This window comes from Amblyomma mixtum, chromosome 6 (assembly GCF_055824585.1).
Source record: "Amblyomma mixtum isolate Tamu chromosome 6, ASM5582458v1, whole genome shotgun sequence".
Taxonomy (NCBI): domain Eukaryota; kingdom Metazoa; phylum Arthropoda; class Arachnida; order Ixodida; family Ixodidae; genus Amblyomma; species Amblyomma mixtum.
In genome coordinates, this window is record NC_143017.1 from 146571643 (window position 1) to 146595099 (window position 23457).

The 23457-nt window shown below is 44.2% G+C and overlaps 1 protein-coding gene across 3 annotated transcripts in view; it reads left to right on the forward strand.

Annotated features, from left to right (window-relative positions):
- LOC149340694 (ATP-binding cassette subfamily G member 4-like) overlaps window positions 1-23457 on the forward strand; it is a 96759-nt gene that overhangs the window by 57878 nt on the left and 15424 nt on the right. For all 3 annotated transcript variants that reach the window (XM_089549515.1, XM_089549516.1, XM_089549517.1), the window contains 10 exons: window positions 208-468; window positions 1536-1653; window positions 5552-5738; window positions 7439-7584; window positions 10120-10243; window positions 11105-11219; window positions 11909-12054; window positions 14942-15043; window positions 18425-18593; window positions 20982-21082. In XM_089549515.1, the coding sequence (XP_089405641.1) occupies window positions 208-468; window positions 1536-1653; window positions 5552-5738; window positions 7439-7584; window positions 10120-10243; window positions 11105-11219; window positions 11909-12054; window positions 14942-15043; window positions 18425-18593; window positions 20982-21082 (1469 nt within the window). The remainder of the gene's footprint in view (window positions 1-207; window positions 469-1535; window positions 1654-5551; window positions 5739-7438; window positions 7585-10119; window positions 10244-11104; window positions 11220-11908; window positions 12055-14941; window positions 15044-18424; window positions 18594-20981; window positions 21083-23457) is intronic.

A 23457-nucleotide genomic window follows, 5' to 3' on the forward strand; every position in this document is an offset into this window, starting at 1 on the left:
ATTTTTTTCAACTTTTACAAGTCCTCCTGTTGTTGCTACAGCCAGTAAATGTTTCTTCAATTTTTGTGAACTTTAGTCGGAGAGGGTGGTGACAAATTATCTCACCAATATGTAGACATTAACTGCTGAAGTGTAAGCCTTCATATTATTTTATTCAACTTTAGGTCTGTGCTTGGTGTTGCAGTTCTTCCTGCTGATCTCATGCAGGCTACAAACTGGCTCTCTCCAACGGGTCAGAAGAAAAGCCACAGCGCACAGTGGCGTCGGAGTCGTTGGACAAAGAGTCCGTGGATGAATCGCAGCTACTGCCTCAGGAATTCGTGGTCTCCTTCCAGAATGGGGGCAGCCCTGTGGTGGACATCGAAAATGGTGTGGCGCGATCCAGCGACCTCTTCAGGCAGTCGCGCTGTAATGCTGTGTACCTGGACTGGAAGAACATCACATACTCAGTGCCTGTCAGGAAGAAAGGTATGTGGGCTTGGTGTGTTGTATAATTAAGCACACTATCAGTTCTTGGTTCTTCAAGTGGTATTTTTTGTTAGTAAGCATTATCAGTACTGTGAATAGCAGAAAAAAATTAATAAAACTATAATTAAATTAATAAGTATCATTGCCATTTATAGTTATACATGGTATGAAAACAAAGAAAAATTTTTTGAAGATTCAATAAATGGTACCACAGTATGTTTAGTGGTTACTGTGCCTGTCAGAACTTTAGCTCAGTTTTTGTTTCAGGTGCGTTTAATGGGTTGAAATAATGGTCCTTGCAATTTTGTTGTAATATACAGTTCTGGCTTCCGGGGTTGATCTACACTGCTGTGCTTTCTATTTTCATTGGAACATATTACTGCCTTATTGCGCGTCATGAAACAAATTACACAGGCTTCCTGTGGCCTGCAAGCGCACAATACAGTGAGATATTCTTGTATATTGCATTATTTTGGTTATTTTCTTCATTATACTACCAAGCATATCCTGACGTCATAGTGCTGTGAGAATGAGGGACACATTCAAACTGGTTATCTGCTAGCACCTTCAGTGTTCCCTCATAAAATCTATCTGGAGTGTCATTTCCGTTATCTTAATTCATGCAATGTTGTGGCTCGCATGGCTACAAGGCCACACGTGATATGTGTACAATCCATACAGACCTCCAAAATGTTAATGGGAACATATAGGAGTACGTTGCCAACAAGGTTGCGGCCCTTAGGAGCACAAGTTGGGCAGTCGGCAATAATGCAAGCAGCTGTTATGTACCTGACAGGAGTGTATGTGTTACTGGTCATTTGGTTACATGTGCCGGTCAGCATATTGGGGGTCTGTAATGGTGTTAATGTTCTTTATGCGGTAGGCTATTGTAGGCTTCGTGAGCTCTGAAGAAACTAGTGATTGCTTTTAAAATCTTGGAGACAGTGGTCCCACCAGTGTCTGGTCTGAAAGATCAGACCATGTGCATCAATTGTACTTGGTATATGGTCTCCATTGTTTTAGTTTCAGAGCTACTGTGAGCTAACCACTTTTCTTCACCGTTGCAGAAAAGAGAGCGCTGATCAGCCGCATGTATGGGAGGGCAGAGCCTGGCACATTGACGGCCATCATGGGTCCCTCTGGTGCGGGCAAGACAACACTCATGAACGTTTTATCTGGCCACTAGTGAGTGCAGTTTTCTTCAGCATTAGAGGTGCAATGTTTGCTGATACCTGTGACCATCGGGACTTGGATTCCAACCTGCTAATTTTCAAATCTGCTCTCTGCATGCTGAGGTTGGAGTTGAGGAATAAATAGCTAGGGCTGTGCCATCTCTCTCTCTCTATTTTTTTTTACCTTTCGACATGCAGTGTATGGGTTTTAGCAAAGTTTAAAACACCATGCACGAGCCAGAAATTGAGGAATGAGCTTCTGCAGTTCCTTTTTGGTTGGTTGGTAACAACTTTATTCATAGTCCTGCAGAGCTTTCGCCGACGGGGCCTTAGGTCTCCCACGTGGGGACGTCGAGGCGCTGCCTCGCCGTCGCCTCGTGGGCCTGCTGGACGGCCCAGAGTTGGTCCCCGAGGCTGGGGCTGCGCAAGGCAGCTGCCAACCGCGGCGGGAGGGTTCCGGAATTAGCACCGTGAAGGTTTTCGTTACAGTCCCAGAGCATGTGAGTTAAAGTGGCTACATTGGCGTTGCAGACCTGGCATATATTTGTCGGGTATGTACCGGGGTAAAGCCTGTGGTATAGTTCCGGGTTGGGGTACGTGAGCGTCAGCAGTTGTCTGAGGGTCACCGCGTGCGCCCTGTCCAGCTTGTCGCTGGGCGGAGGGAAGGTTCGGCGGGCCAGGCAGAGGGCCTTGGTAATTTCGTTGTAGCTGGTCAAGCAGTCTTTGGTGCTATTCCACGGACGACGGTCGCCGGCGCGGTTCGCGAGCTCGCGCGCCTTGGCGTGTGCCGTCTCGTTGCGGTTGCGATACGTCCTCGATACTTCTCCCATGTGCGCCGGGAACCATTGAATTCTGGTTTGGAATTCTACCTCCTGCTGGACTTGCCGGTTCCTCAGGATTTGGGCCGCTCTTTGTGAGATCCATCCTTTGGCGAAGTTTCTAACCGTCTGACGCGAGTCGCAGAGAACCACGGTGCACGTCGGATCCGTGAGGGCGAGTGCCACCGCCGCTTCCTCCGCCTCTTCTGCGCGTTCGCACGCTACACTTGACGTTATGCGCGTTTTGCCGCACGAATCGACGACCGCAACCGCGAATCGCGAGTGTTCTGCGTATTCCGCGGCGTCAACGAACCTTGTCCCCGTATCGTCTCCATGGCTGTGCAGGAGAGCTCTGGCCCTGGCCACTCTTCTTCCCCGGTTGTGTTCCGGGTGGACGTTTCGTGGAATCGGGTCGACTCTTAGCGTTTGTCTGATCGCGTTTGGAATGGCGACTTTCTGGCCTTGTTGTACGTGGTAACAAATGCCGAGACTTTCCATGATCTGGCGGCCTGCTGTCGTTCCCGTTAATCTTTCCAGTTGCAGTTCCTTACCTTGACTATTTTTAAGATTTTTTTTTTTGAATTTTTCTTCATTTATTCTAAGGAACAGTGCACAAACATTTGGTTGGACCCATAGCCTTTACGGCTAGTGAGGGGTCCAAATACAAAATAAGCACAATATTACTGCTTGTTTGGTTATTTGCTTGTTACTGCTGACGCTGGTTACTGCTTGTTTGCTGTTATTTTGTTTGGTCTTTTACTGTGACGGAGACACCAACAGGTTGCACTTGTCATTGGATTAGTTGACATCATTTTCTGCATTGCAGTGACATCCGGAGTATTTTGAAAGTGTTTCTACAGTGCTGTTGGAGTTTTTGACCTCTTGTATAGAATACTTTGATGAACAAACTTCAGCCTCTTGGGGGTTCTTGAGAGACCTCCAATGCTGAATTAGTACTTCACTTCACTCTACACTTCACTACACTTCAGGCTACACTTCACTCAGATTACACATATATAGTGAAGGCAGAAAGGAGAAGCAAAAGAAAAATGCTCATGTCTGTAAGTGACCTATGTATGGCAATGTGTCCAGTGTGTCTGATTGCCCCCATACTTAGCACCTTTCACAAACATACCTCTGGCAGGCGTGCTGTCATTGGTTGCAGTGAGTATAAGCTATTACATGTTAGTTTCACCCAATTAAGGCTCCTGTTAACACTGCCACTGTCTGGTTCTGGTAAACTGGTTGGTTTATGGGGTTTATCGTCCCAAAGCGACTCAGGCTATGAGGGACGCCGTAGTGGAGGGCTCCGGAAATTTCGACCACCTGGGGTTCTTTATACGTGCACTGACATCGCACAGTACACGGGCCTCTAGAATTTCGCCTCTAAGGAAATTCGACCGCCGCGGCGGGGATCGAACCCGCGTCTTTCGGGTCAGCAGCCGAGCACCATAGCCACTGAGCCACCGCGGCAGCTTGGTTTGGGTAACTGAACGACAACTCAGCTTTCCAACTGCCATTGAACTGGCTGCATATGACTGCAGCACATGTGGCTCATTTTGTTGCCTATTGTTAAAAACTCTTGTTTCATATTTATTTTACTAAATTGCAATTTCTGTGCCAACTTTGTGCTTTGCATATGCCTCAGCTGGTGACCACAGAGAACCAAAGTCCAGTGGGAAAATATTTCACCACAATGATTGGCTGCAATCTCTTTCTTTTTATGCTAGTTTGCTTGTTTGCATACCTACACACACCTGCTTTGTGAAGGTTGTAAATTTCGATCCTTACTAATGTGGATAGCAACCTTTTTTGCAATTTTAGAACATATGGTAGCAAGAAATATCACCAACTTGGCAGATATTGTATGTCTATCAACTGCCATTTGTTTGTTGGCCCAATGAAATGAGACCGCCATTCTCGGTTAACTTAACTGCTGTTGAGAACTGAACGGCAATGAGGGTAGCAGTGTAGCACTGTCCCGCTTCTGCTCAGATCAGCTATCGCTCAAATGATATGCCAATGAAAATGCGTGCGTTACAGGTACAAGATGGCCGAAGTATCATCCATGGTTTCAATTCAGCACAGGTACCCCTGCTTCAGCTAGATTTTACCTCAAGCTGCGCATGCTTCCTGTTAGTTACTATGGGGGGCAGTACACAATGGCAATGTACAATGGTTAGAGTGGTATATTTTGTTCTTGTACATCCAAATGGAATGCAAAAGCGAACAGTGACCAAATTGAAAAGTGGCATAAGCAGAGTACTTCCAATAGGGTGCAAAAGGCTTGTTACTTCTCCTAATAAGGTTTTGCTATCAGTTTTACCTGATGAAATACAAGTGCCATGCTCTTCAACCATAGAGTTTCTTACTATTACCTAGAGGGAAAGCTGGCAGCCCGTCTATGGGAGTTTGCATGGCGACCCCTCGAGACCACTTCAGCCACCATGGGCGCTCAAAGCATCATGGGGCGGTGAGCTACTTGTTGCGGAACTGCAACTTTTGGCCAAAAAATAATAGAAAAATAAAGCTGTTTGATAACTACAAACGTCCTAATATTCAATATCTTGTCTAATGATCGCAACAAACGAGCAGAAAAGCATTTAAGTGCAAAGTTTGCCCAAAATAAGAGACGACTCGCTCTCCTATTGGCCAAGTAGTGAACACTAAAAAAACTAATATTTCGTAATTAACAGACGCACTTTTAAAAGTAAATATGTTTCCAAAAAAAATGTTGTTGCTTAGATACTTTAAGAGGTTTTTTAATCGCATTTCGGAAGCGTAAAACCTTTTATTGGCATCGTGTGTCGTCGCGATTTCACTACTATGGCTTTTGCACACTGCGTTCGCGCGAAAGTCGTCTGCGCACACACGAACAGCGTTTTTGGAATGAAACCTTTTAGTAATGACACTCCGTGTTCCTGAAAAACTACGACTGTCTCGCAACAAGTAGCTCACCGCCCCATGATGCTTTGAGCGTCCATGGTGGCTGAAGTGCAGCGCCGCCAGCTTTCCCTCTAGGTAATAGTAAGAAACTCTGTCTCCAACAGCCGTCCTTGCATTTCTGGCCTAATGGATGTGCTTGCATTGCAGCGATAAGGGATACCAGGGGGAAGTGCAAGTCAATGGCTGGGTGCGGGACACAGAGCTGTTCAACCAGCAGAGCTGCTACGTCATGCAAGATGACTGCCTCCTCCCAGAACTAACTGTGCGCGAAGCGCTCACCATGAGTGTCCAGCTACGCATGCCGTCCCTCAACCGCTCCAAGCGCGAGCAGCTGGTGAGCACTGTCACCCTTATTGTTTTCTAGCAGCGACTTATGAAAGCAAGCTGATAAGGCACAGATTGCTGGAAACTTGATCGATATTGACAAGCATTTGGTCTGTTTTAGACTAATTAGTGTCTGGTATCATAACTCAACAACACTTTGCGAAGTGCCTAGGCTCAAACTAGTGGGTGACATACATTTGAACCTCTCTGCACTGCTTGGCAATTCTTTATGTACATTATAAATGAACAAACAATATGTTTAAACACTTAAACATTTGTAACCTTTAAAAAATACAACACCTTACACTGTACGCCGTACCATCCTTTTCAGCAGTCATTTTCAGTGCTATTTCAAGTTAGTGCTGCATGCCAAATCAAGTGTTAGCTCACCAGCATGTCACAGTATGGCAGACGAAAGTGTGGTATGTTACTGCAAAAATATTTCATGAAACAGTGGGCATTAAAATTTTTTCAGCCTTCATATATTTGCTAAAAAGGCTGTTTCATAATATAAAAATTATTGGAAGGCCTTTTTTGATTTATAGGCATTTTTAACTGTGACAGTTTTTAATGACTGTGAAGTTCAAAAAGTATAAGTAGGACCTGGAAACTCTGGCAGAAAATGGGCAAGAATTTGCAAAAATTTGCAAGAATTTTCAAGGCATTGACCATTACGCTTTCGTATTGCATGCTATTAGAAGTAGGAAAAAAATATATCGACATTCACGGGCAATATCGATCGCAGATCCGAACAGTGAGAAGAAAATAGCTAGGACAAAATTTATTTGTATGTTTGCTCTTGTGGTAATGCAAATTTCAGTGACAGTTTGGGGTGGGGTGAAACACTGGTGTGAGGCAGTGTACTTAGAAACTCTGTGCGTAGGATGTTTGTTGTGTTCATGCTACCGAGTTCATATTAGCACCATGGTTAAGTGGCAGTGAATGCTTTTTGCTGAGTGTTGGAGTCACCAGGCACAGTAACCAATCATGGAATGTGGAGGAAGGGGGGGGGGGGATAGGTGTGTGTCGTGCACATTTGGTTACACACCCATAAAAGACAGGTGTCTCGAGTGACAAAAGCAGCGAGGGGGAGGGGTTGGAGTAATGACAGCACCTGAGGTCACAAGTGACGTCATTTTTGGGGCAGTTGGGTGCTTTGCATGACATCACACATGATGTCATTATGTGCTCGCCGCTACTGACACACAAATGAAAACGTGGTCTTAACAGCTTTCGCTGTTAACGGTGCAGTGAGTTATGGAATGAAGATGATAGATAGGATGCTAAGGGCCAGGAAGAGAGCAAAGTATATCAGGGAACAAATGTGAAGCATTGATCTGACTAAGAGAATAAGTACACATGGGCAGAGCATGTAATGGGAAGAGAAGGTAATCAATGTGCTCTTTGTGTAATGGCTCAAATTTCAAGAGAAGGCAAACATAGTAGGGCAGAAGGCAGACATAGCGAGAGGAAGGCAAACATAGCAAACATAGACATAGAGAAGGCAAACATAGCAGACATGCGGGAGGATGAGATTACGAAGTATGTGGATAGCAAAGTGGCTGAGGCCGGTGCAGGACAAGGTTAATTGGAGATCAGTGAAAGATGCTTTTGTCCTGCAGTAGATGTTGTTGGGACAATGAAGACGATGGTATACACAGTATTTGGAGTAACAGTGCTGTCATTGATGTGGTTTCTGGCCATGTGCAGGTGGACGAAGCGGTGTCAAGGTGGGGCCTGGACACATGTCAGCACACGCGTACCAGCAACTTGTCGGGGGGCCAGCGCAAGCGCCTTGCCATCTCCCAGGAGCTGATCAGCAACCCACCTGTCATCTTCCTCGATGAGCCCACCAGGTACTGCTCATGGCCTCTTGCTAGATGAATAACTAGTGCAGAGGCATAGCGGGGCCTTAAAACACCTTCTGAGGAGTGTACATAAACTCGCTCAATCACTTCATTCTCTCATCATTGATACCTGAGCCAAATAATACATTTCTACACGCAGCAGAGAACCTACACTCACACGCTCAAACTGGCGAGTCCTTTCTGGTGACTTTTTCATGCTCTCACCCTCCTCCATCTTGCGCTCTTGAGTAATTCTGTTTAGAAAGGGCAATTGGTTGGATTATTTCAGCATCACTCCGGCAGATCGGGAAGCTCTGTACTTCCTCCCAGGGAAATTCCCATGCAGGTCTATTATGGGGCAGGTGGAGCAGCGCTGTCCTTTGAGCTTGCAAAGAGTGGCGAGAGGAAAGGGGAAAGGCATGAAGATGCTGAAATTAAAATTTTGACTACACGCTGGAGGATATTCGTGAAGCAGCGTTCTTTAACATGCCAATGATACCTCACCTTTACTGAAAGCCCCTTTCAGGGCCTCTTTAAACCAAGTGCTGTTTTCTGGTTAACAGCACTTGACTGACAGCAGCTGCTCTAGACATTGCCTCTGCATGTCGCATGAGATAGCATTTTCATGCTGAAATGCTTTCAGTTGAAATGATGATTGTATGAACTCAGATACAAAGAAGTTGTGAACATATTAAGGGCTTGTCTGATGATGCTGAAATGGCGAGAAGTTGATATTAAAGGTTTGTTCTGTTCTGCATAGAGGAGCAGCTTGTAAAAATGTAGCGGTGTAATGTAGCTCGGGATGCTGTTTCATATGTTGTGTTTCATATTTCGAATTTAGTTTTTTCATGCATGTGGCTTCCTGGACCCATTGTGTCATAAATTTTTTGAAAAGCAGTTTATTAGTACAAATGGTGCAATGAGTGCTTGTATTTACATGTCAGATGCATTACCATGTAGTGTGAAGTTTCGCTCCAAACAGGAATAGTGTTTCACATTCAAGGACTGAGAAACAAAACTAGCCTTTTCGATAAGTATTCAACAATATCTATGAGTTCTTTTATATGCTTGACAACGCAACATCTGGACAGAATGTTTGTGATTTATGAGTATTCCTATAATGTATTGTTTTCTCCCCGAATAATGCATGGCTGTTGACTTTGTAGGTTTAAAGGGACACGTGTCCCTTTAAACCTACAAAGTCAACAGTACTGAGTATAGCTCCGTCCAATTTATGTCAGCAAAAATTGATCTTGTGGGCCTTTGTGGATGTGTTCAAGTTTATTTGGCAGCAAACAACACATTTACTGCTAAGAGAACTGCATTTAAAAATGACGCCTTTTTTTTTTTCACTTGCTAGATTCAAACTCAGGACGTCAAGACAGAAAAGGACTAAATAATCATCCTTGACAGGGAATGGTGCTATAGTCTAGCCTCAGAGATCCGCATGAAAATCTATCTCGATGCCGTGGCAGTTTGGTTGCAAAAATGGCTGCGTGGTAGCAATACCTGTACTTGATTTTTTTTTTCTGGCTTTTCCAGCTTTTAAAAGCTTTTTTCGATGAAAGGAGCCCTTTTGCCATTAGGGTTTGGTTATCTATTGATACAGACCAAGTTCATTCAGTCCTGTGTGTGTGTCCCTTAAAGGGACACTGAGGAGAAATTGAAGTTGGCTTGTATCGACAGAATACCAGTTCCTGATTACAAAAACGCCACTCATACTGACAACAAAGCTCTTGTAACGTACAAAAGAGCAAGAACCAAAATACAGGTATCGCCGCCACAGGCCAAACTCGCAAGTACAAGCGTGATGACGTCATAGGACAAAGCAGTGTTGCTAGAACCAATGGTTCTAGCAACTCTAGGACCCGAGAGGCCACAAATCACTGAGGCGCAGACAATGCATGCGCAAATTTTCTTGATGTCGCCAGATGGCGCCACGTGCCCGGCAGCTACGCGCGCGCCTGAAGGGACCAATCAGCGTCTGCTCACCGCCGTTAGGGGGGCTCCCGGTATTCCGCTAGCGGTAACAAGGTACACGGTATTCTAAAGGTGTCTATTTGCGAGAACTTCGTTGAAGACTTCGAGAACGAGATCCATCGTAATGCTGGCAAAACGCCAGTGCAAACGTAAGCGAAGCGACTGTAGCAACGGCCACATTAGCCGATCGATGCCTTCAATGTGCGGCCGGCGGTAGCTTTCTTTTCGGCTGCTGCTAGGCCGCACTGCTAGCCGTCAGAAATCACGGAGTCTGCGTTAGGTCATGTTCACGTCATGTTTCACGTCACTCAGTCCTGTATCGTCATAGGAGAATCCCAAGTTTGAATCAGAGCGGCGGGAAAAAGTTTTTCAACTTCGAATCCAAATTTCTTAGAAATAAATGCATCTTTCGCTGCCGGCCAAGTGGCAACAAAGCCATGACATGCCGAACTATCGGATTTTGCTATAAAAAAAATATTAATAGTGCTCTCCTCACTGTCCCTTTAAAAGATTATGTGGTGTGAAGTTAGCTGACATGTGCATGTGTGCTATGGTTATTTCTAGTGGCTTGGACAGTATGTCGGCGCTCCGGTGTGTGAAGGTGATGAAATCGCTGGCTGCAGCAGGCCACACGGTGCTGTGTTCCATACACAATCCGAGTGCCAAGCTCTTCTCACACTTTGACAGGGTGAGACAATGATTTGATAATAATACTCATAGCTTTTTCAGATCTGATATACATATCGGACTAAATGTTGCTCTGTGGAACTGTTTGCCGTAAAATGGCGTTTTAATGTTTACTATAGTGCTGTCAAAAGTTTACAGAGTGCATTGTTAGCGAAAAAAATCTAATTTCATCGCCACCTTTGCATGTAGCCTGGTATGTATTTAGCCTAATTCTGACTGTGCAAATTACACAATGTATCAATAAATCTGAAGCAATGCACCCTTGATGCAAAGAAATTTAATTTCTTTTTCAGCGTTGTATCCCATAAACTTTTGATGGGAGGTATGCGTTGCTCACAACCAGGTTTAACTGCTGCAGTTTTTTTTTTTTTTTCTGATGTAAAATTGCAGTACAGACGATGTAATGCTATGTGTGGATTCATTACCTTAGTGGCCACTACAGTGACACAGATACTTTTAGTGCAGGGTGCTGTAAGGTCAGGTATGGTAGTTTTCGCTGTATTTACTTGCATAATGAACTGAACGTAATGAGTTGGGCTTAGAGATTACATTTATGCCTTTTTTCTGCTTTCCAAGATTTTTTGAAACGCCTAATTGTCAGCAGCATGGGATTAAAATAAAACAACCCCATTGATTTGCATAATGAGCATATATATGTGTTGACATTCACGTAATTTTGACATCGTTACTAATCAAAGGTAATCAAAGTAGCAACGCTTCTGTGCAAGGTGTAAGCAGACACTGTTTTTCTCTCTGTTTAGTGTTTTACTCTGCAACACAGTCATGTTTCCTGCTCAGCTCTTGATTTCTGTGTGCTTTCTTTCCTCTTTTTTCATTGTTTAATTCATGGGACAATGCACAGCTCTACATGATCTCAGAGGGAATGTGCATCTACAATGGGCCTGTGGACAAGCTGCTGTCCTTTTTGTCTGCCCAGAACCTGCACTGCCCTATCTACCACAATCCGGCCGACTTCAGTGAGTCTGCATGCTACCTTGCCTATAGATTTATTTTCATGGTGTCAATTCTGTGCAGTCTGGTGCGCACATAAAAATGTTCAAAGGTGACAATCTTCCAGGTCTTTTTTAAGCAGCCAGTTAAAGCCAAATGTAATCTGGCAAGAAAGTTCAATATCTGGCTTTCCTCTTGGGTTTGGGCCTCGAAAGTCGCTAAAAAAAAAAAAAGTTTTGGTGGTTGCTTTCAAATGGCTGCCTTTGGAACTTAAGCTTGGTCAGCTGTGTGATCAGACCAGAGAGTGAAACGGTTGTGTGAGCTTTGACAGTGGTATAACAATGGTTCAAGATATATGCAGCGCAGCTGAATTCCTTTTTGTATCAGATGTCCTGCTTACATTTCCTGCTACTGGCAAGATAACCTGCCTTACTTTATTCTTTATATTTTGACTCTCTCCCTCTTTCTTCTATGTGTTTCTTCACATGATTACATAATGGCTGTTAAAGATGCCATATTTGACTAATATAACAATAATTTTCGTGTTTATAATTATCCTTGCTTGAAAAAATCCCTGGTGCTCTATTCAAAACCATGTACCAAAAACGGTGCAAGAATGCTTTTTCTCCTGAACTGTGCACTTCGTGTGGCACACTTTTCATGGTAAAAAACGGAAGGCGGCCACTTCAGCTGCTTGTTGTGCATGTGCGTGCAGTCACGGAAATAGCATCTGGCGAGTATGGCAACCTGAACAAGCAGTTGGCCAAGTCATTCACACCCGATACTGTGGAGGAAGTCAATGAGAAGAGGTTGGACCATCCCGTGTTGACAGAGTATGGAGGCAAGATCATGAACAAGAAGGTGAGTCCAAGTGCTAGCACTTGCTTTCAGTCCTACCGCAGCCGAGCTACCTTTCAAAACAAATCCTCTGAAGGTGTCTTCTTTTCCATTGTATGCATTTACAATGTAGCACGACTTTGCATATCAAATGAGGGTGTCTCTAACTGCACGTTCTGCGGAACCTACGCATTCCGCGGGCTGCTTTTGTGGGTTTCATGAGCACCCACACAGGAATGTCCCCCCTTTCTGGTACACTTCTTGCAGGTGTATGCGCAGCAGTTACTTTGTCTGCTTCGCGTACACCTGCAAGAAGTGTACACTGCTGCACCCAGCTGCGCCAGTGTGCGTTCAGAACACTGGCAACATGGTGTGAAATGGGTATGGCACACAATGCGACATGCGTTTCGTACAGTCATGCATGCCCACACTAGCTGAGCCCAGCCAGGACAAAAAAAAGAGCGTGCCATCAGGGTTTTTCTGGGCGATTTGAAGACATTGGTTCCGCTGGGCCGAAGTTTTGCCCCTGGCAAGCCCATTTGCTTGGAAGACCAGTATCTATTGAAATTAGAAAAAAAGCACCGAAACCACGCTGATGCCTAAGCGCGGAGTGGCAGAGAGCCAATAAAAGCCAGAGGAGATGTCCCATGATTCTGTGCATAGCCCAGCCAGCCAAGTGCGTGAATGTGGTGGAATGTTTGTTTTGTGGCATAGTTTTCTGCATTCTTAATCTTAATTGTCTCAGGGCTACAGGTCAGAGCATGGTGAGAGATTGGCACTGAATAAAAAAACTGATCGCTGAAAGCGAGAAAACACAAATGCTTACAAAAGTGAAGGAAGCAGCAAAAAAAGCATAAAGGATCCATTCACAAGCAACTCTCACTGGACGCTGTGAAAGGGGAGGGAGGGAGGGAGGGAGGGAGGGAGGGAGGGGTTCCTTCGCACACATTGAACACACTTGGTTTCCCTGAGGCAAAAATGTTTGAGAACCCCTGCACTAAATTGTAAAGCATGTATGTCCTAACATAGCGGGACAGGATCATAAACTTTGAAAAAAAACTGTATGTAATATGACATAACTTGCAACCAGGTTATACAAGTAGAGGATTATAAATATTTAGGCATGGCAATTATATCTAGATTGAAATGAACAGCGCATGTTGATGATGTATGCTCTTCAGCTCATAAAAAATTAGGCTTCATAAAACTCTCACCAGGCAGATCAAGTGAACTAAGAAACAATGAGGTGTACAATGCTATAGTAAGTCCTCTAGAGTACATTAGTATATGTTGGACTCCCCACAAGATGGTGGATATAAAGAAAAGAAAGTAACAGTTCAAAGGCTGGTCACTGGGTCCTTTAATAATCGTTACAAATGCTAATTGATTCTCCATCCACTGCATTGCCTAACACAAAGCTGGAATGCTTGAGTGAATACTACAGGAAAATTTCTTGAATGAAATCTCTCAGTAGCTTATATTTTTTGAAACCAGGCACAGGTTCCCAAGTGTACATACACACTCAACCATAAAGCCACGTCATAAGCATAAACACTGTATTGAACCTATTTTCACTTGTAGAAATATCAGTGAGTATTCATTTTCCCCTAACAAGATCGCAGACTGGAACTCACTGTCACATGATGCTTCTGTGCCTGTCCTCAATGAGTGATTCTGAGCCTCTTGCTAGTTGGTGCTTGACACTGTGTGTTGTAATTGACACTGTGTGTTGTTCTTTTTCGTATTTTGCTTTCTTACGCATTACAGTATCTCCTTTTGTTTCAAAAAAGTGTGCATTGTTCTTTTCAGGTTGTGACACATGAATTATTTTTTAAGATTGCATTTCCTTGTACTCAGATTTTTCATATTCAGCCTCTCCATCTTGGATTATATTTGGTCAGCAGTGTGAGATAACAAAAGATATTCGCTTGACTCTTTTAGAGTGATGCAGGTACAATATTATTTGGTGTACTAGTAGTGCAGTGCCTTTAGATATATGCCTTTGGCATTGATGAAAAAGTAAAATGAATGAACACACAACACAACTGTGTAGGTTACAGGGGCTATTTGAACAGTAGCCTAATGGCATGAACAAAAAGATGTCTTATGGGCGGTCACTGCAAGGAACCAGGAGGAGATTGCAGAAACCCATGTGTACGACTTGCATCTTGGTGATTGCCATGTGGTGTTGGCAGAGTGTGTTGCAATTCAAATATCTTAGTTGTGCACGGCAATAGAGCTGCGGGAGGGCTGTGAATGTGTATGCAGTGAGTTTGTGGAGAGATCAGTGTGAGCAAAACAACTGGCAACAGGCAGTGGCACTTTGGGATACGCTAATAATGTTGGACATTGTGTACTGTAGTGCTGAGCAATAGATGCTAGCTGCAGTGCATGTAAAACTGCATCATACAGCAATAGATGCTATAGCAAGCTTGGCGTTCTGGTCGTTGCTACTTTTCTGGATTAATTCTCTTTTATGTGTTTGCGTGGAATTATTGGTTGCTGGAAACTAAAGGATTGATAAATGAGGCACTTTGTGCTAACTCTTTGATGAAAGTTCAGCAGAGCAGCAGCTTGGCTACTTGGCAGAGTTGTGGGGGTGCACTGAAAAAACTAAGGTACACCAAGACAGGTTCTGCACATTTGTGCTAATCAGGGAGATATTGAAGTGTTTTATTTTTGCACATTTCTATTCATTACAGTTAACCGGCAGCCATATAACTGGTCATAGTGTTACTATGGCCAAAAATTTCAACCAGATAGCCACAGGACCAAACATCTACTGTCATATGGTGTAATTTTGGTGTAATTTCAAGTGAAATGAAGCATTCAGCTCCCTACATTTCAAAGATTGCACTGAAATGCAACTGCACTTCACAAGTTTGAACTTCTATTTCTGTCCTCTCTGCAGGAAAAAGCGGAAGAGATGGAGCTGCACAAGGTGCAAGTGAACTACTTCGTCCAGTTCTTGGTCCTTGTCAAAAGGTGTTTCTCTTGCGTTATCAGAAACAAGGTATGTGTAATTAATTCTTTCAGTGCAGTTGATGTCCCCTCTTGATCTCGTAGAGGGAAATTGGGTTGATGATAATTGTTGGAGGGTGCTTGATGTCTTGCAGATTCGAATTGCTCAATCACATTGTAAGAGGACACTTCTGGAGAGGTTAACTTTTTATAATGATTAAAAGCACAAAGGAAGATACAAGCAAGGAGAAAACATATTTACACTTGACTGGCTCGACGTGACGAAACCAGCCCTCGGTCCTGCCGAAACAGCTGGTTTTAAACCCTATGTCCCCGCCCTCGGTGGGGAGAATAACCAATCAGTTAACTGCACAAACATCCACCCAATAGATTTTGGGGGAAAGGAAAACATCACCAATCAACAATTCGGAAAGGATAACACAACCAATCAATGATTGGGGAAAGAAGGTAACTCATCACAGCATACACTGTACACATATGTACACTTTCTACCATCACGATTTTGGAGAATAATGCTTTCCTGCAGCGAGCTTCGCGAACACTCTCACTTTCCCAACGTCCGGTTGACCCAAGTTCAAGGAAAGTCACTTCAACCCATCTGTTCAGCATCGTCGCTCCCCATGCCTGCAGCTAGCGTGGCAATATCCTGTTGACCGCGCTTCAAGCTGTCAACGCACGCCGCTGCAGACATGGGACCAAAGCCACGCACTGCGATGCGGGTCCGCCTCGCCACACACACATGCACACAGGATGCGACCTAATGAATCCGTCCCTGAAGGGAGTTTGACCTTTCCCGTAATCCTCCGCTATCCGGCGCCCCCCTTATCCTGCTGGGTTAAGTACGACTCACCCCCCTCCTCTGCAGTTGTGCGGAGGGCACAAGAGAAAGAACGTAATGGGCAGTCCACTAACGCAAACCGGAAGTTGCAAAACAAAGTACAGCACCGCGAACTTCACTAGTGCCATTATACTTCAGCTCTGACAACTCATCACACAAGGTTTTATTTGTATGTTGTATTCTCCTTTACTGAAAAGCTGTTAAATAAAAGGTTGAGCAGAGGGGGTTGCGTGTGCGAGTACACAGGTTTGCGAAGTTGCATTTCTTGAAGTTAATCACTATTACTTTTGTACAGTTTTTATATGTCAGTATCTTATACTTACTGCCTTGTTTTCTGCTGCCCATCTCTCACGGCCTATAGTGTATGTAGTTCACTTGTAGCTCTTGCTTTGTGTACAGCTAGCTGAACAACTTATTCTGGATGCTGCCTGCAACCTGGTCTTTTTTCGGACAATTTTGAAATTATGCAAAAACATTTTCATGGTGCAGGAAGCATTGGGGACCTTACGGATGGGTCCTGGTTGAAAGGCTATTTTAATGTGCCTTGATACAGAAATCCATAGTCATAGGACACATTACAGATATTACAAACTGAATCATATAATGCCATGTGCTTTTCTTCAAGTAGGATTGCATGATTGCTAGATACATTGCAAAGCAGCAAGGAAAACATACTTAACATGCATTTGTGAGCATGTGAGGCCATTTGCTACATGCATTGGTGCTGCAGCATACTTCCCAGCAAACCAAAAACCTCTCAGAGACGTCTCGCTAGACGTCTCCAAGAGGTTTTTGGTTTTCTGGGTTTTGTTGATTCGAACTCGTGTAATTTTACTGACATTTTTGCCCCATAAGCATAACGTTATCTTGAAAGCCCCTAGATCTGTATTTACACTCCTCATAGTTTCAGCAAATTTTTGGTCTCTTTTGTGTGCAGATTATTGAGTCTGCTGTATATTGTGAGAATTCTTAGGGTTCGTATAGTGATTTGTGTACGGTAATTTTTCCCCATTTTACCATGAATTAGGCAGATATTAAAATGCATTTGCTTATTCACGTGACACACACTGTAAAAACTTACCGTCGTGTCGTGTATTTTGCTATTTTTATTTCATTCTGAGCATTTTCTCAAAGGGTTTACTGTTACTTGTATCAAATCTATGTACCATACATATAAATGCGTGTAAGGGCCGCACCCTGTTTATGTTTCAAAAAAAAAAATATCTGTGTAAAGGCCCGCACTCGAACTTTCCATCACCGAAGCACCGTGGCGTCCGCGATCAGCTCCGGCTGTGAGAAACAATCGATGCCAACGGTGTGGTGCGATTGATCGCAGAGGCCGCGCACATGCACAGGAGCTTCCAAGTGCCATCCACAGATGGTGCCCAAGATCACGGGTCATCATCATCATTGTCAACTTTTTTTCTCTGCCGCGAGCTCTATCCACATCGACATCAGTATTGCCAGCTTCAGCGCCGGCTTGAAAATTGGAATAGGCTGAAACATTAGGTAGTGGTGATGACACGGCGGAACAGACTCTGCCGCAGTGTCTCAAAGTTGGCTAGGACTTTGGTGTAATATCCGCCCGTTATCCAATCTAATCCTTTTTTTTGGCATGTTAGCGTTTGCCATAGTTGTGGCTTTCATGTGCTGGCGCAGTTTTAGTTTTAGCTGTTGCAGTTTTAGCACTATGGGCAGGCACCTTAATAGCTGGGAGTCAGCTCTCGAACACGTAAGCATGCGGCGGGCAGGAAATTCAGCATGGCTGAGAAGTGCGTCCGATGATGGTGCAACCAAAAAGATGCACTGATAAACACAAGCTGCAAAAGCGCGCTTTTCAAGGCAAGCCGTGTGAGTTTCCCGAACTGGAAGAAGAGCTGCTCTGCTATATGATGGAAGCACAGAACAATGGCGACATGTTGGCAGCAGACATCTGCACGGCTTCGTGTGGGACGTGTTGGGGGATGAGCGTGCACCAGAGCACAGCACCAGCTCGGAGTTGAAATACTCCGCGAGTGACGATTGAACGTAGAATAAATGCCGCTCATTGGTGTGTTCTTACTTTAAAAATTTTTTTTTTTCGTGCATCATGTGTATGTGCTGCACCCCGAAAATTGGCCCTTGAATCTGGAAAAAAAAGTGCGGCCCTTACATGTGTTTATACAGTAATTTCACTGGCCCAATTCGAGCACCCTTTCATGAATTCTTTATTCTTGTTGAACTTCCATAGCATGCTTTTAGAACCTTCAGCGGTATATCACTGTCAGCTGTGGTCTGTTGCTTAAACAAGTGACCTTTCTGACTAAAGAAAACTGAGAAGGGAACTTATTGCAGTAAATGAATTGCAATGAACTCTCATTAGTTCAAACTTCCAGTTTATTCAGACTAATACTTTGGTCCTGTCAACGTCAAGCATATAGAAAACTCCCCTTCTAGGTCGAACTTTGCATAATTCAAGCAGTTCTTTTGCCCCCTGGTGAGTTTGAACTATTGAGAGTTGACAGTGTGTGAAAATTTCAGCTTTCAGCATTGCTTATTTGTGCAAACATGTGAGGTTGGCTCTTTGTCTTCCAGGTGGCGACCCTGCTACGCCTCGTGTCGTACGTGTCCTTTGCAGTGATGCTGACGGCATTGTTCTATGATGTGGGGAACAGTGCCACCCGGGTGATGAGCAACGCTGGCCTTTTCCTACTGTGTCTCACCATCGCACTGTTCCAGTCAGCCATGCCAACCGTCCTAATCTGTGAGTTCCCCAGTGTGTGCAGCAAAACACAAGTTGCCACTATAATATCCCAGGTGGAAATTTCACAAGTGGGGCCCCTACTTGAAATGGGTTATTGGATAGGGATCTCTTGCAAGAGGGACCACTTGGCGAGGTGGCACCTGAGTCGGACCACAACAGAAGGTGCCATTTGGAACTTCCTGCTTTAAAAATACCATTGGAAATTTCATTTGGAACCAATTTGATACTTTATTTGGTTCCAATTTAGTGAACCCAGCCTGTGTTTGTTCTGCAGTAACTAATTATTTTATGTGCTTGTGTTCTCATTGTCATCCTGTTCATGTTTCATTTGACACTTGCGGTGCATCTTCATTAACCTGCTCATTTAATTTTTTGTATACATTAACCCTTTGAGGGTCGAATTATTTTTAAGAAAACTTTCCCAGGTGGTCAAATTACTTTATTGCGGATCTTGAATCCACAAAATGTATATAATCGAGAATAAATACTAGTAAAAAAAAATTAGGAACAGTACCTTGGTGACAGCATCACTCACAACTGGAAAATGTTCAATAGAATAGAATAGCAACGGTGATAAGCAAGCTAAGAGCAGCACCAATAAAGATAGAAATCAACTTTCGCCGCCTCTGCAAAACAGTGCCCACAAAGAGAAAACACGTTTCCCGCGACTCCGTTGCGATCCCGCGGCGGAATCGAAACCGCGTAGGCGCGTTGCCACAGAGGGCGAGAATACCTCGCGAGCAACGGTGATAAGCAAGCTAAGAGCAGCGCCAATAAAGATAGAAATCAACTTCGGCAGCCCCTGCAAGATAGTGCTGACAAAAAGAAAACTCAAATTTCGCACGACTCCGTTGCGATCACGCGGCGAAACCAAAACTACAAAAGAGGTGTTGCCGCAGTCTGTGCCGCCGCGCTAAAGCCGAGGCTAAAGCTAGACATAAGTTCTGCTTATCTTCGTAAGAAGGCAGCACAAAATTCAAACACTTCTTGTAAGTCCTAAGAGGTGGCAGCACCCCCCAGTGAGCACGCATTGTTCTTTTGGCGCAAAATTTCAAACGGAAGATCGAAACCGTACCCGTACGGCAAAGACCTTGCGGGACAGAAAACCGCCGCCGTACATATACGGCAAAAACCTTCACAGGGTTAAACAAATATGCATCTTCAGACAGTGCAGAGCAAGAAAAATATAAATACAAAAAAAAAAGAAATCCAATTGAAAGAATTCCAGTTGAAAGCAATAAATAAATAATGTCTTGACCCCCCCCCCCCCCTTTCTTTTCCTGTTCAAAAAAAAAAAAGTTCAGGGTCCTAGGGAACCTTGCACTAGATAATGCATACGGCGAGCTTATTAGTGAAATGCTTACACTGTCTCTTAACTGCAGTCACACAACACAATAGGTCTGGCAGTTCACAAACTATGTGGCATATTCGGACACATTATGGAGTGTTCTGGAAGAGACTGCAGGTGTTTTGCCGTACACTGTGATTACTGTTGTGACTATGCACAAGGTGCCTTGTATCCTTATTTATTTATTTGTTAATTTATTTATATACCCGCAGGGCCCGAAGGCATTGTAGAGGGGAGTGGGAGGACATACATGCATGTACAGTGTAGCAAGAAGAACAATAGCTGGTGTAAGGTGGAAAAAAAGAGAGGAAAAAAAAAGGTAGCGATTAACAAGGCAAAAAAAAAAACACTTGATGCGAAGAAAAAAAATGACAGCGAGAACAAACTCAAGGAAAGTTAACAGAATTTGTAAAGAGAGATTACATAATATGGTAGTCAAAGTATTAAAGTCAGTAATGTCAGCTACATATAACTGGGTAGGTGGTTCCAACTCTCAGAAGTGCTGGGGGCAAATGAATAATAACAATGTTTAATATGGCATGAAGGAACATGATCAATGCGGCCTGGAACATACGTAGTGGGGGGTTAGTAGCCGGCTCTTTAGGACAGGACTGTTATTGTAGATCTTATAAAACAGGCACAAATGAGAAATTAATCTGCTGCATGAAAGCAGTGATAATGATAAAGTACTTTTCATAGCAGTGACACTACAGGTACGGTGATAATTGGAAAGTATAAAATGCGACGCTCAGTTATGAACAGATTCAACGACAGTTGCTAGTGATTCAACGGTTAAGTAATAGTATTCTGTTGCTGTCAATTTCTATATGGGTTGTTCCTCAACTTGCTTTGACAAGCCAGAAAAAGTTCCTGCCAAGGTGCTCTTTCATGTTACTTTGCTCAAGTCAAAGGGACTCTATTTGACTGGTATTTCATGCCTGGTCACACTTTCTTTTTGCTCATTAATCTTATCTTCATATTTCTTTTTCTTTTCACCCTTTCATGATTCCTAATATATATATTTTTTTTGTTATTTCCAGTTCCAACTGAGTTGAGTGTGCTGCTCAGGGAGCACCGTAACTGTTGGTACAGCCCATTCATGTACTACATTGCCAGGATTATCACTGAGCTTCCATTCACGGTAAGTATGAAAACCGTACTTCACAAGCTCTCTTTTCCCAGCTCTTCATTTTTCGCAAGTCAGTTTAATGAAAATAGAGACTTTTAGCCGAGCGGGTTTGCGGCCAGCGGCGCTGAGCGGCCCAGCGGATACACCAGCGGAGCGTCGAGCGAGAAAAGACTTTTAGCTCGGCGGGTCCGGAACCCGCCCGAGCGGAAAAGATCGGCGCGCTCTGTTGCGCCATCTCGTGGTCAGAATTGGAGCTAGCGTAATATGAATACGCGTCGCGCTTGTTTTTATTATGCTATAACTGCGGAATAAATGTAATTTTCTTTTGTTTTCTCTATATTAGTTTAAAATAGGGGTGTTTTGGATGCAGTAGAGGAATATTTGTGTTAAAATGTTTGCGACTGCGACGCTACGAAAATGAAGCCAAGTGCTAACCGCCAGGTCAGTTGTTCTTTCGCGCGCTTTTTTAGTTGCTTCTGTTCTGCTTATATCCGTTTCCAAGATGCCGAAAAGCATATTGCAAGATCCGCTACTCCTGTCGAGACTTAAGGCTTGCAAACGGGCCTGCGCCGCGGTCGTAACCGACGAAACAGCGTTGCCAGCGGTCGTGCTGGCGGCCGCCATCTTGAATACCCATACACGCCCGCGCGCGCTTACGCACGCTCGCGCGCTCCGCTGAGGAAGGCCTCCCAGCGGGGCGCCGTAAACGCGCTCGCCGCCCCAGCGCACTGCGCATGCGCAGTGGCATCCGCGCTCGTCCGCTCCGCTCCGCTGGCCGTAAAAACGCTCAGCTAATAACATTCTCATCACTATGGTGTTAGTGCCATTTCAATGACACTCTAAACCTATATGCATGCCAGCAAATTCGCACAAGTGTAAAAGGGGCTACTTCCCTCTTCTTGCATTAATTCCTAACTGTGATTTTTATTAGTAGTAACCTCACAAACTCCCGGAGATATCTTCTAAGGTTTTTTTGTTGTGTTTAGCAGTGAAATAGACTTTCCTTCCTTGTGTATTGGTGCATCTTTTATCTTTTGCTATAACACACTTATCAGTCATCATTTGACGAGTGTTTTAGTGCTTCATTGGCCCGCTATTATCACTATAGCTGTGAGGAGTTCATTTTGCCAGGTGGAAATCTCCTGTCAGTTAGTACTATATGCCAGCTTTGAACCCAAATTTCAGTTTAACAGCTTGGTTTTATGACTTTCTTGGTTAGATGACAAACAATTAAATCCTTCTGTTGGTACACATGCGGACAGAAGTAGAAAGCAGCTATGAGTTGATTAGTTAAATTACTGTATTTACTAGCATAATGATCGCACTTCTTTTTCCAAAAAAATGACGCAAATTTAGGGGTGCGATCATTACGTGGGGTAAATTTTTTGCAAAAAATTTTTGAGCACCGAAAACGCAAACAAGTTGCAGACAGACAATCCTTATCACACGGGCGGGCTACCTGCAGTTACACCACTAAACGCGGTTATCGCAAACCGAGCATGGTGACCTCGGCTTACGTTGTTAACCGAGAAGGTAGAGTGCGAAAAGTGCACGAGCTGGCCCGCTTCAAGAACGTACTTTCTTCACACTAAATCACGTTCCAAGAGCAACACATAAAAATAGGCAGTGTGTATAGTGCTGCGTGATGGCGCTTTTATCGATCTCGTCCAAAGGCGCAGCAACAGTGTACAACAGCAACGTCCCACGTCGTTCAAGCTACGCATTTTACCACCGTTACGCCGAAAAATGTCCGGTCCCTGCCACATCGTTGATGTACTTAGGTGACACGTTCGCAATGCTCGGAGCCCCGGATTCCGCGCGTTTACAGCAATGGTGTCGCCCGCGAGCACGGCGGACGACGGCTTTCTGTAGTCCCTAGTCTTGCTAGGCCTAACTTGTTTCCTATCGAAGCTACAGTGGACGGAGCTTTTGAATTGACCAACGCTATGATGTATGGTCTACTTATGGCACTGCCTTACTGACAACCTAATTGTTTCATATTGAAAGAAATATATATGATCGATTTCAGCGACGCCTTAGCAGCGGAACTGGCGTGCAAGCAGATCGGGTCAGTCGCGCTGCAACGACGGCAGCTGCTATGCGGCTGCGAACTAGCTTGTATTGCAGTTATTACTCCTACCAGCAACTTGGTACAGGTCAGCAATCCTCAAGGAGGATTCATTTTTGACACTCCCATATCCCAGGGCTTATTATTTACAAGAACAAGAAAGTTTAGCCGGATCACCGTGGCACTTCGTCTGTTGCACTGCAACCCAGAATGGTGGCGAGCCTTGAGACAACGGTGAACCATGATTCAAGATTTTCATAGATAAAACACAATTTTGTGTTTCGAGATAAAACACAAAATTTTAGTGAAGATTGAGAAA